At 40.0% G+C, this 20,733-nt stretch overlaps 1 protein-coding gene and 1 long non-coding RNA gene across 3 annotated transcripts; one reads left to right on the forward strand and one right to left on the reverse strand.

The window, feature by feature from the left end:
* Positions 1–463: 463 nt before the first annotated feature.
* On the reverse strand, positions 464–2,996 carry LOC138855455 (uncharacterized). Its single transcript, XM_070104931.1, has 3 exons — positions 2,761–2,996; positions 956–2,619; positions 464–597 (listed from the first exon to the last, which is right to left on the reverse strand). Exons 1-2 carry the CDS (start codon positions 2,867–2,869, stop codon positions 1,997–1,999), a joined length of 732 nt encoding a protein of 243 aa, XP_069961032.1. The 5' UTR covers positions 2,870–2,996; the 3' UTR covers positions 464–597; positions 956–1,996.
* A 127-nt stretch (positions 2,997–3,123) lies between these two features.
* Positions 3,124–4,896, forward strand: LOC138855456 (uncharacterized). Of its 2 annotated transcripts, none has more exons than XR_011394694.1 (2): positions 3,124–4,404; positions 4,763–4,896. It is a non-coding gene; the product is annotated as an uncharacterized lncRNA (long non-coding RNA). The 2 variants fall into 2 exon arrangements; XR_011394695.1 differs by having other exon boundaries at positions 3,124–3,887.
* The last annotated feature ends 15,837 nt before the right edge of the window (positions 4,897–20,733 follow it).

Here is a 20,733-nt window from a genome sequence, read left to right on the forward strand (position 1 = left end):
TTTGAAAAACTTTATCGTAAAATCGAACATTATTTTCTTGTTGGTAAAACACACTCAATGGTAGAAATATTTACTCGATTTCCGAATAGAAGCACTGTCCTCGCTCTGAGAGACTCATTGTGGGTCACCCCAACACATGGTGTAATGCGCTTCACACCCAAGGTAGAACATAACACCTGCGTCAACTCAGGACAGACAGGCGCCATGTAATGCGGTTCACACCCAAGGTAGAACATAACACCTGCGTCAACTCAGGACAGACAGGCGCCATGAAATGCGGGTAACATCCATGGTAGAAAATCATCTCTTTCCAGACCAAATGTATCCTCTTGTTCTAAAATTTGGTGAGGTCATTGCTTTTTAGTTCATTTTAAAATAATAAGGGGAAGATTGAGATATAACATTTGTATTCTACCTCATTACATTTTTTTTTCATGGTAAGGTTTGATTTAAAACTTCATCATGTCTTAAAAATTTTTATTAAACATTTCTCTTTTTAATGAATGAAACATATTAATCTTGGTGTAACAACACGATCTAAACATCATAAATCCTCCTCTCTAAGTCTTGTTCTTCCAAGTCCCGTCACATCGGTACCTGTAAATTTTAATATAATTCATTAGCATATAATGTGGAGAAATTTGCACCATCACCTGTAAAAGATATAACCAACTAAAAGTTACTTATTTTTTCACTATCCCAAGCATATTCTTCTCGTTAACTTAAATATCTCCCCATTCATGACTTAAAAAAGCATGATCATGATGTAAGTATTATGGTAGACATGATTCTCGGTGTTCAGGTAGAGAAAGTCGAAAAAGGTAAGTGTTACATTTTCATGAAGAGATAAATATGAGTTATTAATTCAAATATATCTCTCTTCAAGTTATAATTACTTCCTCATAATAATTTAAATGAATTAAAGCACTGATACAAGGTAAATAATTTTGCTTACCTCATGAGGGATACCAAGCACTTCCTTCAATTCTAGAAGACAATAACTTCGAATCATCTTCTAATTCTTGACCTTGGTTAATGTTTTTCATTTCTTCTTTGACAACCATGGTTGATCGAATACCTTCTTCCTTAAATTTCATTATCATATCTTCGAGTATAGGTTTATAGTGCGTATTCCAGATATAATCATTTGAAGTTTCACACCTCCCAATACCTTTCAGAAAGATAACCTCGCGTATATTTTTATTGTCTTTCACACTTTTTATGAGTCTCTCAATGGATTCCTTGAAATATCTTATTCTGTCTGCGATAGTATCTTTCTTTAAACCATACACCAAATGAGCATCTCTTGATTTTTCAATTAAATTTTGAGAAATGGTATTTTCCTCCAATGGTCCAGCAATACCAAATTGGCTTATTATGGCTGCTAAATAAGGAAGATTCAATTTTCTTTGATCCGGTGAAGGTTCAAACTCGATAACATTTCCAGGAGTATCACGATCTTCAACTCTGCATCTTCTAAGATTAAATAATGGTTCTCTACTCCGATACACATCAGCATAAGGATATTTCTTACCCAAATAATAACTTGCACCATATCCTTTTATAGCAACACAATTCACATGAAAAACAATGCAGACGTTGTCACGACAATATTTTTCATCGTACAATTTTCCTTCTTCAATTTTAAAATATTTTTCCATCCTATTGGCTGTCTCCATTTTTCTTGATCTGGTTAGTCGCACCCTGCTGGAAGAGGTACTAATGCACGACCATCAGAGAACAGAGATTTTTATACTCAGCACCGTTCCTGCCAGACGTATGATCTCTATTCAGTTGCCTAATAAGGTTTTAGACTGCTGGTGAATAAGAAAGTATTATAGAGATATTTTATTTGACATATTTTACAATAATGATAACAATATTTCTATGACGTTTTTTTTTTTAATTCCTTTGCAAAATCAAGAACTTTCCCCTTGTTAACTTAAATGAACTAAAAATGCTGGTGAATAAAACAAAAAAGTATTATAGAGATATTTTATTTGGCATATTTTACAATAATGATGATAATATTTCTACGACGTTTTTTTAATTCCTTTGCAAAATCAAGAATGATTTTAAGATATGCATGCCAATCACCTCCGGCTGAAGCACACCCAATTCCTTCTGGAAACACGACTTTTTCCATTATAATCCCGTTGGGATCTGTTAATAACCACTTAACAAGTTCATTCATGCACTCTTTGAACATAATCTCACGACCTTTCTTTGTATCTAAATATTTGCATGTATTATAGTAGGCCTTATCAACTTTACAGTTCATATAATACTTATGTGGAGGCCCCATCGCATACTGTGCGAACATATTAACAATCATGGGGTTATTTTTTCCATTATTTACAAATTTTATGCTTCCAAATTTATCACGAGTGACTTCACTAGCTAGATTTGCTTTATGACATCCAGGTGATCTAAATAAATAAGGATTGCTAAGTGGTAAAACCTGACTTAAAGCATCAGCAAGACCTCCCTTTTTCAATTTAACAGCGCAACAATTTGCTTGTTGTACTAAAAGAATTTTATCACTGCCACTAAAATCTTTTGTAATATTCCCTTGCATTACCAAAAGATATTTTTCTTCATCTTTTGTTGCTTCTTTACCTGCAATTTTGATAAAATATTAGTATTATATCCCAAAAATTAAGTTTGTTACACAACAAATGAAAAAATATTTCTCATTAGAATTTCTAAAAATTACAATTTGGTTGAATTTTACTCATTAATATCTCATTAAAAACTCACGTTCAAAATCTTCCATTGCTATAAGCATTTCTTTATCGGTGAGATATTGATCACAACCCTCCAAAACGAAGGAAGGTGACTGATCAAGGTCTTCTATCGAATTAATCATTTCTTTATCAGTTCAGTGGTGTGTAGACACTTGCTTCTGTAACAAATTTTTCACATGTAACTTCCGCGTCTTCATCTAAATACTCTTGTAACTCAATATGGACGTGTCTTCTTATACTCTTTTCACCGTGAGGGTTGACATGTTAGTAGTTTTTTTATAACTATATGTGTAGAGAAATTTGTTCCATGAAAAACACTACGTGGCATCACCATGACGATAGGTGAATGAATCACCACGAGTTTAGTGTCATACAGGAAGGGGATCATAACTTACTTCAATGGTATTATGTTATTACTATACCGATGGTGCATACTTGGAAATGCAAGAACTTTTCCCTTGTTAACTTAAATGAACTAAAAGTGTTTGGGGTAAGATAATTTGTTCAATGAGTATCGTGACGTCATTGCTTTTAGTTCATTTTAAAATAATAAAGGGAAGATGTTCTAACCTGTTTTAACGCGTTGCTGGATAGTGACGTCACAAGCAAGTGTTGCCAAAAATATTGTCTGAATAAATCTTTTTACTGAAAAATAATGAAAGTTAACACTTTTAGTTCATTAAAGTTAATAAGGGGAACACAATTTGAAATGGATAATATATATGCTTTGAAGAAATCCCCTGTAATGAGTATTTGTATTAAAAAAAAAAGATAATCGATGATGACAACGATTGAAATTTTTGGTATAAATATTTGGAGTGAAATGGTAAGGAATCACTTGAAGAAGAAATATGGAGGTGGTTGCGACAAAACATACTAGTGCGGTGTTTATAGAAATGTTATATACAATTAAGAGAGTCGAACCCATTCAAACAAGAGTTGATGCGGAACCTGTTCTCTCAAAAGAAGAGATTGTAGCTGAGGTACGAGAAATGACTCAACGATGGAGCGAAGAAATATTGGAAAATTTATTGTTACGAGAATGTGAATGGAGTAGTCATTTATCTCAAACTTTTATTATACCAAAGCCCAAAAAATTAATTAAGAAAATGGATTTTGAAATGGCTGATCCTAGTTTAGGTAAGTTTAATGAAATTTTTCATTTAATACTATTTAGCAACTCTTTATGTGTATGGGAGAGTGTTGTGTGTAAGTCACCCCAGACATTGTCCGGAACTCGCATAGAAAGCATCTAATATGGGGAAACTTGCCGATTTCATTGTTATTTGTGAAATGGTGAAAGATCTTCCTTGGTTGGAATTTTGCAACACTGCCAATCAACTCTTAAGGAAAGATGGTGAAACATTGAGTGAAAAGAATTTTCAGCGAGTTAAAAATTGGTTAGAAAATGAACTTGATTCACATAAATTCATTGATGAAATGGCATCGGAGTGGAGTGATGATCTGGTATATTATATTTTGGAAAACAATATACCTGAAAACTTTGTCAGTCAAATATTTAATCGACAGTATAATCTGTGTATTTTGCATAGATGGTACAACACAAAGAAGTGGAAATTAATTTGGAGAGAACTTTTCACAGATATTAAACAATATATTAAAAACATTGAGCCTAATGTGTGAGTAACTTATAAAGGTAAGCAAAATTATTTACCTTGTATCAGTGCTTTAATTCATTTAAATTATTATGAGGAAGTAATTATAACTTGAAGAGAGATATATTTGAATTAATAACTCATATTTATCTCTTCATGAAAATGTAACACTTACCTTTTTCGACTTTCTCTACCTGAACACCGAGAATCATGTCTACCATAATACTTACATCATGATCATGCTTTTTTAAGTCATGAATGGGGAGATATTTAAGTTAACGAGAAGAATATGCTTGGGATAGTGAAAAAATAAGTAACTTTTAGTTGGTTATATCTTTTACAGGTGATGGTGCAAATTTCTCCACATTATATGCTAATGAATTATATTAAAATTTACAGGTACCGATGTGACGGGACTTGGAAGAACAAGACTTAGAGAGGAGGATTTATGATGTTTAGATCGTGTTGTTACACCAAGATTAATATGTTTCATTCATTAAAAAGAGAAATGTTTAATAAAAATTTTTAAGACATGATGAAGTTTTAAATCAAACCTTACCATGAAAAAAAAATGTAATGAGGTAGAATACAAATGTTATATCTCAATCTTCCCCTTATTATTTTAAAATGAACTAAAAAGCAATGACCTCACCAAATTTTAGAACAAGAGGATACATTTGGTCTGGAAAGAGATGATTTTCTACCATGGATGTTACCCGCATTTCATGGCGCCTGTCTGTCCTGAGTTGACGCAGGTGTTCGGTAAGGCGATGATTATCTTAAATCTATCTTGGGTGTGAACCGCATTACATGGCGCCTGTCTGTCCTGAGTTGACGCAGGTGTTATGTTCTACCTTGGGTGTGAAGCGCATTACACCATGTGTTGGGGTGACCCACAATGAGTCTCTCAGAGCGAGGAAAGTGTTTCTATTCGGAAATCGAGTAAATATTTCTACCATTGAGTGTGTTTACCAACAAGAAAATAATGTTCGATTTTACGATAAAGTTTTCAAAACTAATTTGGAAATATCCAAAATGGAGTCGTTCAAAGTAATTCTGGAGTACTCTAATGTATTTTGGAAGTGTTCCAATATATTTTAGGTTAGGTTAGGATAGGTTCGGCTAGGTTAGGTTAGGTTAGGTTAAGATAGGTTAGGTTAGGTTAGGGTAGGTTAGGTTAGGTTAGGTTAGGTTAAGTTAGGTTAAGTTAGGTTAGGTTAGGTTAGGTTAGGTTAAGTTAGGTTAGGTTAGGTTAGGTTAGGTTAGGTTAGGTTAGGTTAGGTTAGGTTAGGTTAGGTTAGGTTAGGTTAGGTTAGGTTAGGTTAGGTTAGGTTAGGTTAGGATAAGTTAGGTAAGGTTAGGTTAGGTTAGGTTAGGCTAGGTTAGGATAAGTTAGGTTAGGTTAGGTTAGGTTAGGTTAGGTTAGGTTAGGTTAGGTTAGGATAAGTTAGGTTAAGTTAGGCTAGGTTAGGGATGTGTGTGTGTGTGTGTGTCTGTGTGTGTGTGTAGGATGTGGGATGTGGGTGTTGTGGGATGTGGGTGATGTTGTCGAACTAGAGATACCGAAAAGACGTTATAAGTGGGTTGTTTTTTGTGACTTTTTCTGATGTAGTGTGTCCCCTTATTAACTTTAATGAACTAAAAGGGTTAAAACGAGAAAAAAAATGGGAGGTGTGGGTGTTGTGACTTTCTGATGAAATTAGATAAAACGAGAAAAAATTGTGGGTGTTGTGGGTTGTGGGTGTTGTGGGATGTGGGTGTTGATCTTAGTTTATGGTGATTTTGGTGGTGTTTTGAGTGTATTCAGTGGTGTTTTAGTAATCAGTGGTGTATTTGGGAGTATTCAAATGGTGTTTTTGGAAGTGTTTCAGTGTTGTTTGGAAATGTTCAAAGGTGTTCAAAGGTGTTTTGAGTGTGTTCAAATGTTGTTTTTTTGAAGGTGATCAAGGGTGTTCAAGGGTGTTTTGAAGGTGTTCAAAGGTGTTTTGAGGTTATTCAAAGGTTTTTTGAGTGTGTTCAAATGATTATGAGAGTGTTTTGAATGTGTTCAAAGGTGTTTTGAAGGTGTTCAAAGGTGTTTTTGAAGGTGTTGAAGGGTGTTTTGAGTGTGTTCAAAGGTGTTTTGAAGGTGTTGAAGGGTGTTTTGATTGAATTCAGCGGTGTTTTAGTAGTATTCAGTGGTGTAATTGGGAGTACTCAAATTGTGTTTTTTGGAAGTGTTCAAAGGTGTTCAAAGGTGTTTTGAAGGTGATCAAGGGTGTTCAAGGGTGTTTTGAAGGTGTTCAAAGGTGTTTTGAAGGTGTTGAAGGGTGTTTTGATTGAATTCAGCGGTGTTTTAGTAGTATTCAGTGGTGTAATTGGGAGTACTCAAATAGTGTTTTGGAAATGTTCAAAGGTGTTTTTGAAGGTGTTCAAGAGTGTTTTGAAGGTGTTCAAGGGTGTTCAAGGGTGTTTTGAAGGTGTTCAAAGGTGTTTTGAGGTTATTCAAAGGTGTTTTGAAGGTGTTCAAGGGTGTTTATGTGAGTATTCAAAGGTGTTTTTTGAAGGTGTACAAATGATTATGAGAGTACTTATGAAGGTGTTCAAATGATGTGCAAGAGTACTTATGAAGGTGTTCTGGGAGTATTCAGAGGTGATTTGGGGGTGTTCGAATGATGTTTTGGAGTATTTCAGTGTTGTTTGGAAATGTATAAAGGTATTTTTTGGTGAGTATTCAAATGATTTATGAGTGTTTTGAAAGATGTTCAAAGTAAAAAGTGCGTATTTAACTTCGTAATATGTAAAATTGTGAGTAGTGAATTTAACGAAAGTGGATGTAAGCGATGTGGTGACTTTCTGATGCACTGTGTCCCCTTATTAATTTTAATGAACTAAAAGGGTTAAAACGAGAAAAATTGGGGTTTATGAGTGAAAATTGTGAGGTGTTGGTTGGAGTGTGAGGGTTTGGGAGGGTGGGGAGGAGGTTACTTCGTGGGGGGAGTGACCTGAGATGAAATAGTTAAAAATGTCTAGACTTGTGTTGTAAAGAAATTGTGAGTATTAACGAAAAAATGTGCCTTTCTGATGTACTGTGTCCCCTTATTAACTAAAAGGGTAGACAAGATTCAGCCTGTGTGCGCGTGACGTCACTACTATGTTCCCTTATTATCTTGAATGAACTAAAAGGACCGACCTGATTCAACCTGTGTGCTGGGTCAACACGTGACGTCACTGACCGCCGAGTAAACGCTTTTTTAGTTCATTTGACTTAATGAGAGGAAACTTTTAGTTCATTTGACTTAATGAGCGGAAACTTTTAGTTCATTTTAAAATAATAAGGGGAAGATGTTTAGACCTGTAGTAAGCATGCCCCCATAGGAGGAGTCTATTTTGAATGCTTACCCCCAGAGGGGGGGATTCCAAAAACTTTGATCCGAGGAATTTCGAAAACCCCATAGGGGGGAATCCAAAAAACTTGATCCAAGGAGATGGAGAATTTCGAAAACCCCATAGGGAGGAATCCAAAAAACTTGATCCGAGGAGATGGAGTCATGGTATTGTCGAGAAATTTTTGGGGTTGGGGGGTGAAAGTGGGAGGGTGATCCGAGGAAGTGGAGACTTTGATATTGAGAAATTTTTTGGGGATGGGGGGTGAAAGGAGGGGTACCCAAAAAAACTTGATCTAAGGAGATGGAGAATTTCGAAAACCCCATAGGGGGGAATCCAAAAAAAAACTTGATCCAAGGAGAATTTCAAAAACCCCATAGGGGGGATCCAAAAAAAACTTGATCCGAGGAGATGGAGTCAGGGTATTGTCGAGAAAATTTGGGGTGAAAGGAGGGGTACCCAAAAACTTGATCCGAGGAGATGGAGAAATCCAAAAAACTTGATTCGAGATCATAAGAATTCGAAACCCCCATAGGGGGGAATCCAAAAACTTTGATCCGAGGAGATCATAAGAATTTCGAAAATCCCATAGGGGGGAATCCAAAAAACTTGATCCGAGGAGATGGAGACTTTCGAAACCCCCATAGGGGGGAATCCAAAAACTCGGTAATATCGAGAAATTTTGGGGTGGGGGTGAAAGTGAGAGGGGGAACCTCAAAAATTTGATCTGAGGAGATGGAGAGCACAAGAAAATGAAATTCAAAAAAAATTCGAAAAAAATCGGAAAAAAATTCGAGGCGCGGGGGCGATCCGGATGACGCTGCAGAAGGCGCAGCAGAAGGCGCGGTCGGGGGTCGCGAAGGGCGCGCGGGGCGGGCGGCGGGCGGGCGCGCGGGCGTGCGCGCGGGCGGGGCGCGCGGGCGGGCGCGCGCGCGGGCGCGCGGCGCGACGGCGGGGTCGCGAAGGAGGGTCGCGAAGGGGGGGGGGGTCGTGGGTGGGGGTATTGGTTGGGGGGGTCAAGGGTGAGGTAGTCTCGAGGGCGAGGTCATGGTCAAAACCGGAAGTAACACCTAGGTGTGAAAAGGTGACCCTCCAGCCGCTGGTCCTAGACCGGATACACCGCCCTGTAGAAGGCCTAAACCGGATACACCTCCCTGTAGAAGGCCCCTAAACCGGATACACCTCCCTGTAGAAGGCCTTTTCCGGATACACCTCCCTGTAGAAGGCCCTTAAACCGGATACACCCCCCTGTAGAAAACTTGACTACTTATATATATGTATATATATATACATATATATATATATATATATATATATATATATATATATATATATATATATATATATATATATTTAAAAATACCAAAGCCTTCTGGAACTTTATCAAAAAAAATCGAAGGCACAACTCCCACCAAGAAATTCAAACACATCACCCACAACAACACACACATCTCTGACCCGCAGGCTGCTACTGACATCTTCAAAAACATCTGGAAGGAAATCTTCCACCCTCAACCACCCCACCCTAACGCTATTTAACACATTCAGAACATAGAGCACTGGCACACTATACATACACACGAAACAACACCAGACCGCCACTTCCATCTGGACTCTCTTTCCTCCTCCCAAGAACTTGACACTCCTTTCACAACAGACTCTCCTCTGGATTAAACCATATTATCCTAAAACACCTTCCTGACTCCATCATTGCCAACACAAACCTCCTCAATGCCTCCCTTGCCTCTGGATACTTCCCTTCCCTCTTCAAAGCTGCTACTGCTATCCTCCTTCCCAAACCCAAAAAAGACCACTCTGACCCAAGAAACTATCGCCCTGTCAGCCTCCTCGAAACTTTTGGAAAACTCTTTGAAAAACTCATCAACCATCGCCTTCGCAGATACCTGGAACACAGCTCACTATTTTCTGATGGCCAGTTTGGCTTCAGAACACACAGATCCACACAATTTGCCATTAACATCATTCTCAACTACATCCACATAAACACAAACAAAGAAACAGGACAGCCCTGGTGGCAAAAGTCGTTGGAAAAGCTTTTGACACTGTCTGGCACGATTTCTCAAACTCTGCACTAACTTTAACCTGCCTTTCACTACTCGCAAACTCCTCTGCAGCTTCCTAGACGGTCGCACCATGAGAATCAAATTCCAAGGCTGTTACTCTGACTACTTCACACTAAATGCTGGTATACCCCAGGGATATGTCCTCTCCCTTACCCTCTATAATTTATACACTATCGACATTCCAACACCTGTATACCACAACCCCATCACACTAGCCTATGCAGACATTCCACAGCTTATCAGCTAGTAAGGCCGTTGCGGGCCTCTACGAGCTGCAACATGCCTCCCAACGCACCAAATTACACCTCTACAAATCCCTAATACGTCCTTTGATAGCTTACTATCCTGTAGCCCTCTCTCTTGCAGCTAAAACAAACTTACTTAAACTGCAGCGTGTCCATAACAAGGCGCTGCGCTGGGTGCTTGATGTCAGATGGGAGAACTTAAGATAAGAGATAAGATAAGATTTCGTTCGGATTTTTAACCCCGGAGGGTTAGCCACCCAGGATAACCCAAGAAAGTCAGTGCGTCATCGAGGACTGTCTAACTTATTTCCATTGGGGTCCTTAATCTTGTCCCCCAGGATGCGACCCACACCAGTCGACTAACACCCAGGTACCTATTTGCTGCTAGGTGAACAGGACAACAGGTGTAAGGAAACGTGTCGAAATGTTTCCACCCGCCGGGAATCGAACCCGGGCCCTCCGTGTGTGAAGCGGGAGCTTTAGCCACCAGGCCACCGGGCCACAAGCGAGTCTCTCCATGCCCAATTAGACATCGCTGCGCTGAATCTGTACTGGAATACGCTCAGTGACAGACAGATATGCAAACTTGTGACACATGACTACTGAACCTCTCTCCTTGACGAAGACATTCGCAGACCCACAAACCAACACAACCTTTTCTACTCCTTGTATGATCCTGCTCTTAACACTATTTGTGGATTCCCTGTCATGAACCTTGCGCTGTTCGTTCTCTGACCAACGTTCGCCTTAGCTGCTGGGTTAAGCCCTGGCTCAATTTCTACATTCCTCTATAACGCTAATCTTCGCCTGTCCCGTCTTCTCCGCGCCTGCTATTCTTGCTCTCAATATCTGTCCCACGATCGCCTTAGCTGCTGGGAAGCCCTGGCTCTATTTCTACAACTAATAACACTCCTCTCCAGTGCTGTTCTTCGTCTGTCCCGTCTTCCCCGTCATCCCATTGGGATCTTACCTGAACTTCCTCGTTCGTTCGTTCCTGTACTGTACTTTCTACAATACTGATGGACTGAATACATCGACTTCAAGCTGAGGGAATGATTACCTCCAACTCCTCCTCCTTATACCTTCCTGCTTTGTATAAGACTGATGAAGCCACTGTGTGGCGAAACGTTTCTTCAATGAAGATTCCCATATATTTCATAAGTGTCTCAATTCTTCAACTTGTCGGTTTTCATACCATTCATCACACATGCCACATATAAACAAAATAATGTAGATCTTAAAATTACTGATTGCGAAGAGGATTTGGGAGTTCTGGTTAGCAGTAATCTAAAACCTAGACAACAGTGCATAAGTGTTCTCAATAAAGCGACTGGAGTCCTTGGCTTCATATCAAGGAGCATATATAATAGGAGTCCTCAGGATATTCTTCATCTCTATATATCCTTGGTTAGGCCTCATTTAGATAATGCTGCACAGTTCTGGTCACCGTATTACAGAATGGATATAAATACACTGAAAAACGTACAAAGGAGGATGACAAAGTTGATCCCATGTATCAGAAATCTTCCCTATGAGGTTAGACTGAGGACCCTGAATCTGCACTCTCTAGAAAGGCGTAGAATTAGGAGGAATAAGACTGAGGTGAATAAATGAAAAACAGGAATAAATTAAAGAATGTAAATAGCGTGCTAAAAATATCTAGGACAGGATACGCAGCAATTGTTTAAAGTAGGAAAGATTCAGATTCTCGAAGGATAACAGTAATAGAGTTTTGGACAAATAACCAGTAAATGTAAATGGTCCAAGTCGGACCGAAACGTCGTAATAAGCTCCTCTTTTTTATGTGCTGGTTATTTGTGTATTGTTCCAGTCAATGTATTGTGTCCTTTTTTGTTATTTAATAGAGTTGTGGATGAGTGGAACAAACTCCCGAGTACCGTTATAGAAGCTAAGACGTTGTGTGGTTTTAAAAATAGGTTTGATAAATACATAAATGGGTGTGGGTGGGTGTGAATTGAACCTGACTAGCTTGTGTTAAAAGATCAAATGCCGTGCTCCTTGCTTCAGTGGATGTGTCCTGACCTGATTAGGTGGGTCATTGGCTTAAGCCGGGAGGTGACTTGGACCTGCCTCGCATGGGTTAGTAGGACTGCTGCAGTGTTCCTTCTTTCTTATGGTCTTAGTTAACATGATGGTCCTGGTACTGTTATTCTCTATAACTATGTCTGTTAACATGATGGTCCTGGTACTGTTATTCACTATAACTATGTCTATTAACATGATGGTCCTGGTACTGTTATTCTCTATAACTATGTCTATTAACATGATGGTCCTGGTACTGTTATTCTCTATAAATATGTTAACATGATGGTCCTGGTACTGTTATTCTCTATAACTACGTCTGTTAACATGATGGTCCTGGTACTGTTATTCTCTATAACTATGTCTGTTAACATGATGGTCCTGGTACTGTTATTCTCTATAACTATGTCTGTTAACATGATGGTCCTGGTACTGTTATTCTCTATAACTATGTCTGTTAACATGATGGTCCTGGTACTGTTATTCTCTATAACTATGTCTGTTAACATGATGGTCCTGGTACTGTTATTCTCTATAATCATGTTAGCTAACATCATGGTCCTGGTACTTTTTTCTCTCTATCACGGTAGTCATGGTACTGTTATTCTTTTTATCATGTTAGTTAACATGATGGTTCACCAGGCTGGTTACCTTGCTTCAGCAGTATAATTACCCTGGTTCAGCAGCCTAATTACCTTGGTTCAGCAGTGTAATTACCCTGGTTCAGCAGCCTAATCACTTTGGTTCAGCAGTATAATTACCCTGGTTCAGCATTCTAATTACCTTGGTTCAGCAGGGTATTTACCCTGATTCAGCAGTCTAATTACCCTGGTTCAGCAGTATAATTACCACGGTTTAGCTGTATAATTACCCTCGTTCGGCACCATAATTACCCTGGTTCAGCAGTATAACTACCCTGGTTCAGCTGTCTAATTACCCTGCCTTACCACATTGATTTCCACTGTTCACCAGGCTGGTTATCCTGGTACAACTGGATCACCAGGTTGGTTACCTAGACTAACCAGCCTAGTTACGATCTTTCAGGCTGGTTAACCTTGAATAACCAGGCTGTTGCTCTGGTTGAACAAGCAGGTTACCTTGACTAACAAGTCTGATTGTCCTGGTTTACCAGGCTGGTTACCTTGGTTTATCAGGCTGATTAATATTGTTTAACAAGGATGGTTAGCCTAGTTCAACAGGCTGGTTAACCTTGGTTAACTCTGGTTAACATTGCCTATCAAATATATTAATATCGTTCTTCAGGCTGTATAAATTAATCACATACTTACTGAAGGCTACAGCGTAGAGTTGTTGACGCACAATAGCAATTCCGTTGCACACAGTCACTGTACCAAACAATACATCACTAGTACACACTGTGTCATTGTACCAAACAATACATCACTAGTACATACTGTCACTGTACCAAACAATACATCACTAGTACACACTGTGTCGTTGTACCAAACAATACATCACTAGTACATACTGTCACTGTACCAAGCAATACATCACTAGTACACACTGTGTCACCACAAACTTCCATATATCTTATCACTACCAGTCTCTGATAAGAGTCAGCATTACTCCTGTTGCAACAACTTTTGTTTTTACCAAATAAAATATTTCATATATCTTTTTTAGGTGGAGATTTATAATTATTTTCACTTTATAGAATAAAAGTTAAAAATACATATTTATTTTTATTATTGAGAACACATTTGTTACATATCTACAAAAACAGACTCATAAACACACACACACACACAAGCACACACACACATCGTCAGTGCGTGCGTGAGTCACGCCTTCCGAATATAAGTGTTTTCGAGGGCTACCCAAGTGATCTGAAGGGTAGTTAAAACAATTCCTTGAAGCGATTTATAATCTGCCTGAGCCACATTAGTGTAGGGAGAGCCGCAATTTTGTAAGTGTGCTAGAAAGTAAAGCGAGGTGCGCAGTCAGAGCGAGCAGGGCAGGCGACGTTGCCACGTGTCACCCAAGAAAGATAATGAAGTGAAACAATCGTGTGACCAGTGAGAGAAATACAGTTAATAGGGTACATTATATAACGAGAAGAAATTGAGGTGGATCTATGCCAGGACGTACATCGAGCTGGACAATCTACAGGCTGCTACAGCTGCATTCCAAGAACTGTATTCACCTATGAGTGGTTGGATGGGTGTGGGGTTTCAGGTTCCAGTTAACCACCAAGCTGATTGTGAATGGTGTAATTCTCATAGCACGATAAAGAATAGGCAATCAAGTATTCAATAAGGAATAGCAATTGGTAATCCATTGAACAAGTTACTGTAAGATAGGTGGCAGGACAAGTATAAAGGGCAACATTGTAAGTAGGTGCAGGTCAAGTCCCAGGAGGGTGGGGGTCAGGTCACAAGAGGTTGTGGTCAGGCAAGCGACCACTGAGACTCCACATTACACTCCAACACACAATTCACCTACTTTTCAAACACATAATAAACCCACACATAATTCCACACATAATTACACACACACACACACACTCACACACACACCCACCCACATATACAGACTCACACATACACTCCCCCCTCCCCCACCAACCTCTCACTCCTTCCCCTGTTCCCCTCTCCCTCTTTCACCCTCCCCCTCCCCACCTCTCCCTCAATCCCCCTCTCCCTCTCCCATTCACCCACTTGCTTCTCCCTCCTTCCCACTCCCCATATTCCCCCTAAATCCCCATCCCCACCCCTCTCCCACATAGCCACAGTTCCTCCTCTACCTCCCCCCCCCACACTCTGGCAAACACACTACTAACCTAACACACAGAATTACATAGGTTTCCCACTCTGAGGCAATCAAAATAAAACAAAAATGGGTTGCCAGAGAGCAGGAAGGAAAACCAAGGGACAGGACGAATCTGCAAAGGAAGATTGGGCAGCAGAGCTCATAAAAAGGGAACATGAATGGGAAAAGAAACTAGAAGATCTTAGCATGAGAATGGAAGAGAGGACAGATATGGAAAGCAGGAAGTGGGAGGTGCAAGTCAAAGCAACAGAGGCTAGCATACAGAGTTTAGAAGAGGAACTGAAAAATCTGAAACAGCCTAAAGAACTAAAGAACATGTCGAGAATGACACCAGAGACTGCTACCTCAGTCATAAATAAGGGGACTGTAGAGAAAGAAGGAGAAAAACTGCATGTAGAAGCTCTATCAGAGGAGACTAGTAAATGAAAGAGCTAAGCAATATGTGGAGGCCCTAACAGACCACAGCAGAGCCCAGGGAAAGCAGAGAAGGGAAATTGACAGGCCACTGAGCCCAAGTACATTAGCTAGTGAAACTGAAGCAAGGAAAGCTGCAATGGAGGAAATCAAATTGAATGAGTGGATACACAAGAATATGAAGTGGGAGAATGAAAGGGAAAGGTCAGTCTTTGTGTATGGGCTCCAGGAAGTTGAAGGGGAAACATATGAAGCAAGATAACAAGGGGAAAAAAAGCAATTGAAAGCATCATAAAAGCAATAGGAGAAGACGACATGACACAGCTGGAAAATTTTCGGAGAATAGGGGGGTTTGCAAAAAAAAAAAAAGAACCCGACCAGTGAAAGTGACCTTCAAGGCAGAATCGACTCGGAACAGGATCCTGCAGGAGAAAGCACGATTAAGAGACTTGACAGCATACAGGAAGGTGTATCTCGACCGTGACAGAACACAAGAAGAAATGCAGAAACTGAGAGAGATGGTACAAAGGCAAAAGGAGGAAAGAGAGGGGATGGAGGAGACAGACAGGAGATCCCAGACCCAGGAAGAAGATCAAATGCAGCCTCCCTCACAACTTCCTAAAGAAGCCCCACAACCAGGTCAGCCCCAGTGCAACTAAACACTAAACCAAAACACCCATGCCATATCCAATGCCCCCATCCACTGCATTACAAACTCCACCCCCACAGCAACCACCCATAGTTCCTTATCAGGCCTCCCACTTCCCCAACCCTAATATACCTCCCAGACCACAGTCTTAGAAAAGAAGTTGAAGGTGTGGTATACAAATGCAGATGGAATAACAAATAAGTATGAGGAGTGGTATGAAAGAATCAAGGAGACATCCCCAGACATAATAGCACTCACAGAAACAAAACTCATCAGAATAATAACAAATTCAATCTTTCCATCCGGATATCAAATCCTCAGGAAAGACAGAGGGAGGAGAGGGGGAGTAAGAGTTGCACTGCTCATTAAAAACCAGTGGGGTTTTGAGAAAATGGAAGGAATGGATGGCACAGGCGAAAGGGACTACTTAGCAGGAACAATCCAGTCTGAGGGACATAAGGTGATAATTGCAGTAATGTACAACCCACCACAGAACTGCAGGAGGCCAAGAGAAGAATACGATGAGAGCAACAGAGCAATGGTCGACACACTAGCCGAGGTGGCCAGGAGAGCACACATGGGGGAGCAAAGTTTCTAGTTATGGGTGATTTCAATCACAAGGAGATTGACAGGGAAAACCTGGAGCCCCATGGGGGTCCCGAAACATGGAGAGCCAAGATGATGGATGTGGTACTGGAAAACCTCATGCATCAACATGTTAGAGACACTACCAGAGAGAGAGGTGAGGATGAACCAGCAAGACTGGACCTTGTATTCACCTTGAGTAGTTCGGACTTCGAGGATATCATGTAAGAAAGGCCCCTAGGAGCTAGTGATCATGTGGTTCTGTGCTTCGACTACATAGTTGAGCTTCAAGTGGAGAGAGTAGCAGGAATAGGTTGGGAAAAACCAAACTACAAAAGGGGGAACTATTCAGGCATGAGGAACTTCCTGCAAGACTTTCAGTGGGAGAGGGAACTGACAGGAAAACCAGTACAAGAAATGATGGTCTATGTGGCAACAAAATGCAAGGAGGCAGAGGAGAGGTTGGCTCTCAAGGGAAACAGAAATAATGGGAAGAACAGAACGAGTCCTTGGTTCACCCAAAGGTGTAGGGAGGCAAAAACTAGGTGTACTAGAGAATGGAAAAGGTACAGAAGACAGAGAACTCAGGAAAATAAAGAGATTAGCCGAAAAGCCAGAAACGAATATGCACAGATAAGAAGGGAGGGTCAGTGTGAGGGAAAAGTTCAACAGATAGGAGTAGCGAGTGAGTATATGGTAACAATAGTTTGATTGCCGGCTGCTTGTTAAGGGAGGGTAAATCTAGCTCCCGCTATCCCCCCTTTTTCCCCCAACCCCGAAAGGTGACGTATGGAGCTCCGACCAATCGGTAATCACTCGATTCACAGCTCCCAGCACAACTGTAAGTACAAGCCTGCTCCTATTCTAGTGGACTTATTGGTTGAAAGCTTCACTTTTGACCAATAATTAACTTAGTCCTTTCAGCCTTGATCTCTGTTAGATGTTTTAATAATCACCATGTCTTTTAGGTATTGTACTTATCATGGAGAGTGATTTCTTAAGCAGTGGGTAACCTGTCTCTCTTTCCAGCTTGGAATGACAGATCAGGTCACCTGCCAACCAACGAGAAGCATGGCATACATGTACTTGAGTACATGCATGCCACCACAGGACATAACCCCTCATCTGTGCAGTGGTAAAGAACCTGCGTTCCTGTCATCTGGACTGACTATTCAAGGCTAGAGACTCTGTGAAGAACTGGCCGTTGGGTTGTCACCAACACCTGTGACCACCCCCCACACCATCAACAATGGCTATAATCTCTGCAAGACTGTGTCAACATCAACCAGACTCCCAAGTTTAATTGTATATATTAGCGTTGAATTCAGTTATCATTTATATTTTTCATTTTTCATTTTTCTTTAAAGTAGGATAAATGTTTCATATTTAAGTATTTTATATTTTATATTTTCCAAATAATAAAGTGTTTATGTTTGTCAGTTTTTATTCTTTTTCTATTCATTAATTTTCCTGAGGAGGAGCCAGCCTTGGTAATACTGATTGAAGTTGTTACAGGGCTGAGTAAGCCTTCACAAGTGGCGACCTTGCCAAGATCAACTCGAGTGAATCAAGATTCAACTCTATCTCGAATCTACCATTGGAACTTCAACGCTGCATACCACAGACGGTTACCACCAGCCATGAGTAATCATTCTCTATGGTAGGACTACAGTACAGGTATTTAAAAGATTTGGTGATTGTTATAGTCTCAATTTATTGTAAGTCAAGTCAAGGCAGGATATACTAGTTAATTCTGCCACCTATAATTGTGAGCTCGAAACTGTTTGGAGGAATACACTCTAGGGACCCCAGATTTTCCAGTGACAATTTGTTTCATTGAGCACTTTATTATATCAAGGGAACTGTCGTAGGACACTCTTGATTTGTTGGTGAGAAGATTGGATGGTCAAGGGACCCCATTCTACTTACTGTTTGCTCGGAGCCGGCATAGAACCCTTCGTTTTAATTAATACATATTGTTTAATTGAAGCAGGGATCAAGCCCTCTAGTTTATTTACAGTTTGAGCAGAGCAGGAATTGAACCCTCCGTTCTCTTTGATACCCGTTTCATTTTCTCCTGATAGTTTAAGGTATTATTGCAAGCATGGAGGAATGCCAGTTTTGGATGAACGCTGGAAGTAAGTTAGGAATAACAGGGAAAAATTTAGAATCTTTCATTAGTGCTAAGATCCAGGAATGACTTGAAAGAGAAAGAATTGTGAGAGAAGAGAGACATTTAGAAAGGGAAAGACAGGAAGAAAAGGAGAGAGAGCGAATCGATAGAGAAGAGAAAAAGGAGAGAGAGAGAATCGAAAGAGAAGAGGAAAAGGAGAGAGAGAGAATCGAAAGAGAAGAGAAAAAGGAGAAAGAGAACCTTGAAAGACAGGAGAAAAAGGAGAGAGAGAGAGCTGAAAGAGAAAGCCAAGAAAGACAGTTAGAAAGAGAGTGAGAAGACAAAAAAGAGTGTGATAGACTTGATCGTGAGGAAAGAGCTAGTGAACATGAGGAAAGAGCTAGAGAACATGAATTAATAGAGAGAGAAAAAGATCGCAAGCTCGAAAAAGCTCGCCTTGAATTAGAGAATAAAAAGTTAACTTTTACACGACAACAATTAGAGGAAGGAGTAATTGAACATCATGCAGCTAGTGCACATATTCCAACACCTAATTTACCTCCCTTCAGAAAGAGTGAAGACATTACTTCATACATTATTAGGTTTGAAAATACCCCTACCCTCTGTGAATGGCCTGCTGACACCTGGGCTACCAGGTTAGGTATGTTATTTTCTGGTACAGCCTTGAATATCTATGCAACTTTGTCGCAGGATATCATATGTAATTATAACCTACTGAAGAAGGCAATCCTTAAAGCATATCAAAAAACCACAAATTCTTACAGGAAAGATTTCAGGTATGCCACCTTACAGCCTGGCCAAAACTTTCAGCAGTTACAGGTAACACTCTTTCGTTTGTTCGACTTTTGGATAGAGAGTTCAGGAATTGATCACAGTTATGAATCTCTTAGAGACTTCATGGTTGCTGACCAATTCCTGACAGCTCTTCCTCACCAGATACGAACATTCATTAGAGAGCGTAACCTGATTAAAGCTGAGGAAGTTGCTGAGGCCGCTGACTTGTATGCTGACGGTCACAATTCCAATAAAAACCTAAAGGGATCGAACCCAAAGGGCAAGGGTTCACCAGATCTTAAGAAATCAAAGCCTCTATTGGAAAGTAAACTGACTTCTTTTATTCCTGTTTGTCATTTATGTGGTGTTAAGGGACATAAACGTCCCGATTGTCCTTCTAAGAAGGTTCAAAAAGTTGGAAGATGTTTTAAAGACTGTAATGACCAAGCACCCTTCTGTTCAGGAACAGTTAATGGACTTAATGTATCTACCATTTTACGAGACACTGGATGCACATGTATAGTCATTTCTGATAAGCTGTTCCCTAATCTTAAAGAAACTAATTCCTCTGCTATTCTTTCAGACTACTTGGGCCGTACGGACACTTTTCCTACCATCCGTTGTTACATTAGGTCTAAATGGTTCACAGGTTGGTCTGAAGCCGTACTAACTCCCATCTCTTCTTGCTCCGAACTAATAGGTAATGTAAAAGGTGCCATTCTTCCTTCTGAGGTTGACCTTTCATCACCAAAGGTGGACATAAGCTTTTCAGATCCTCTTCCTGTAGAGTCAGAGAAGCCCCTCGAAAGTACAGATGAGACAATGTCTCGGAATATTCATGTAGGGTTAGAAACAAGTGATACTACTCTCGAAAGCGAGATAGTAGAATCACCGGTTCACTTGTTAGATGAAAGTGAAGATATCACCTCCGATACTATAAATGTCTTCACTAGGACTCAGACCAAAGCCCAGGCTTCTCCTACTGTTCATCCTTTGATTTTCCCTGACTTTAAGTCTTTAGATATATCGAAGGACTCCTTTATCAATTTACAACGTAATTGCCCTTCTCTTCAGAGTTGCCATAAAGCAGCTAGACAAAATCAAGTTATCAAAAGGAAAAACTTTTCATATAAATTTGAATATATAAAAGGTATCTTGTATAATTCAGTATTCAAATTAAATTCAGATGAGATAGACTATTCCATCTTAGTTGTTCCAAGTCAATGCAGAGAGACTGTTCTTAAAATGGCTCATGACCTACCAGTGGCCGGATATTCCTCGCATCG

The sequence above is a fragment of the Cherax quadricarinatus genome, chromosome 95 (assembly GCF_038502225.1).
Source record: "Cherax quadricarinatus isolate ZL_2023a chromosome 95, ASM3850222v1, whole genome shotgun sequence".
Lineage (NCBI taxonomy): Eukaryota > Metazoa > Arthropoda > Malacostraca > Decapoda > Parastacidae > Cherax > Cherax quadricarinatus.

Excerpts from the sequence above, each read along its gene's own strand:
- LOC138855455 (XM_070104931.1), bottom strand. The coding sequence starts at position 2,869 with ATGATTAATTCGATAGAAGACCTTGATCAGTCACCTTCCTTCGTTTTG. Across the intron at positions 2,620-2,760 it reads AGCAATGGAAGATTTTGAAC|GTAAAGAAGCAACAAAAGAT; the intron begins GTGAGTTTTTAA and ends TCAAAATTGCAG.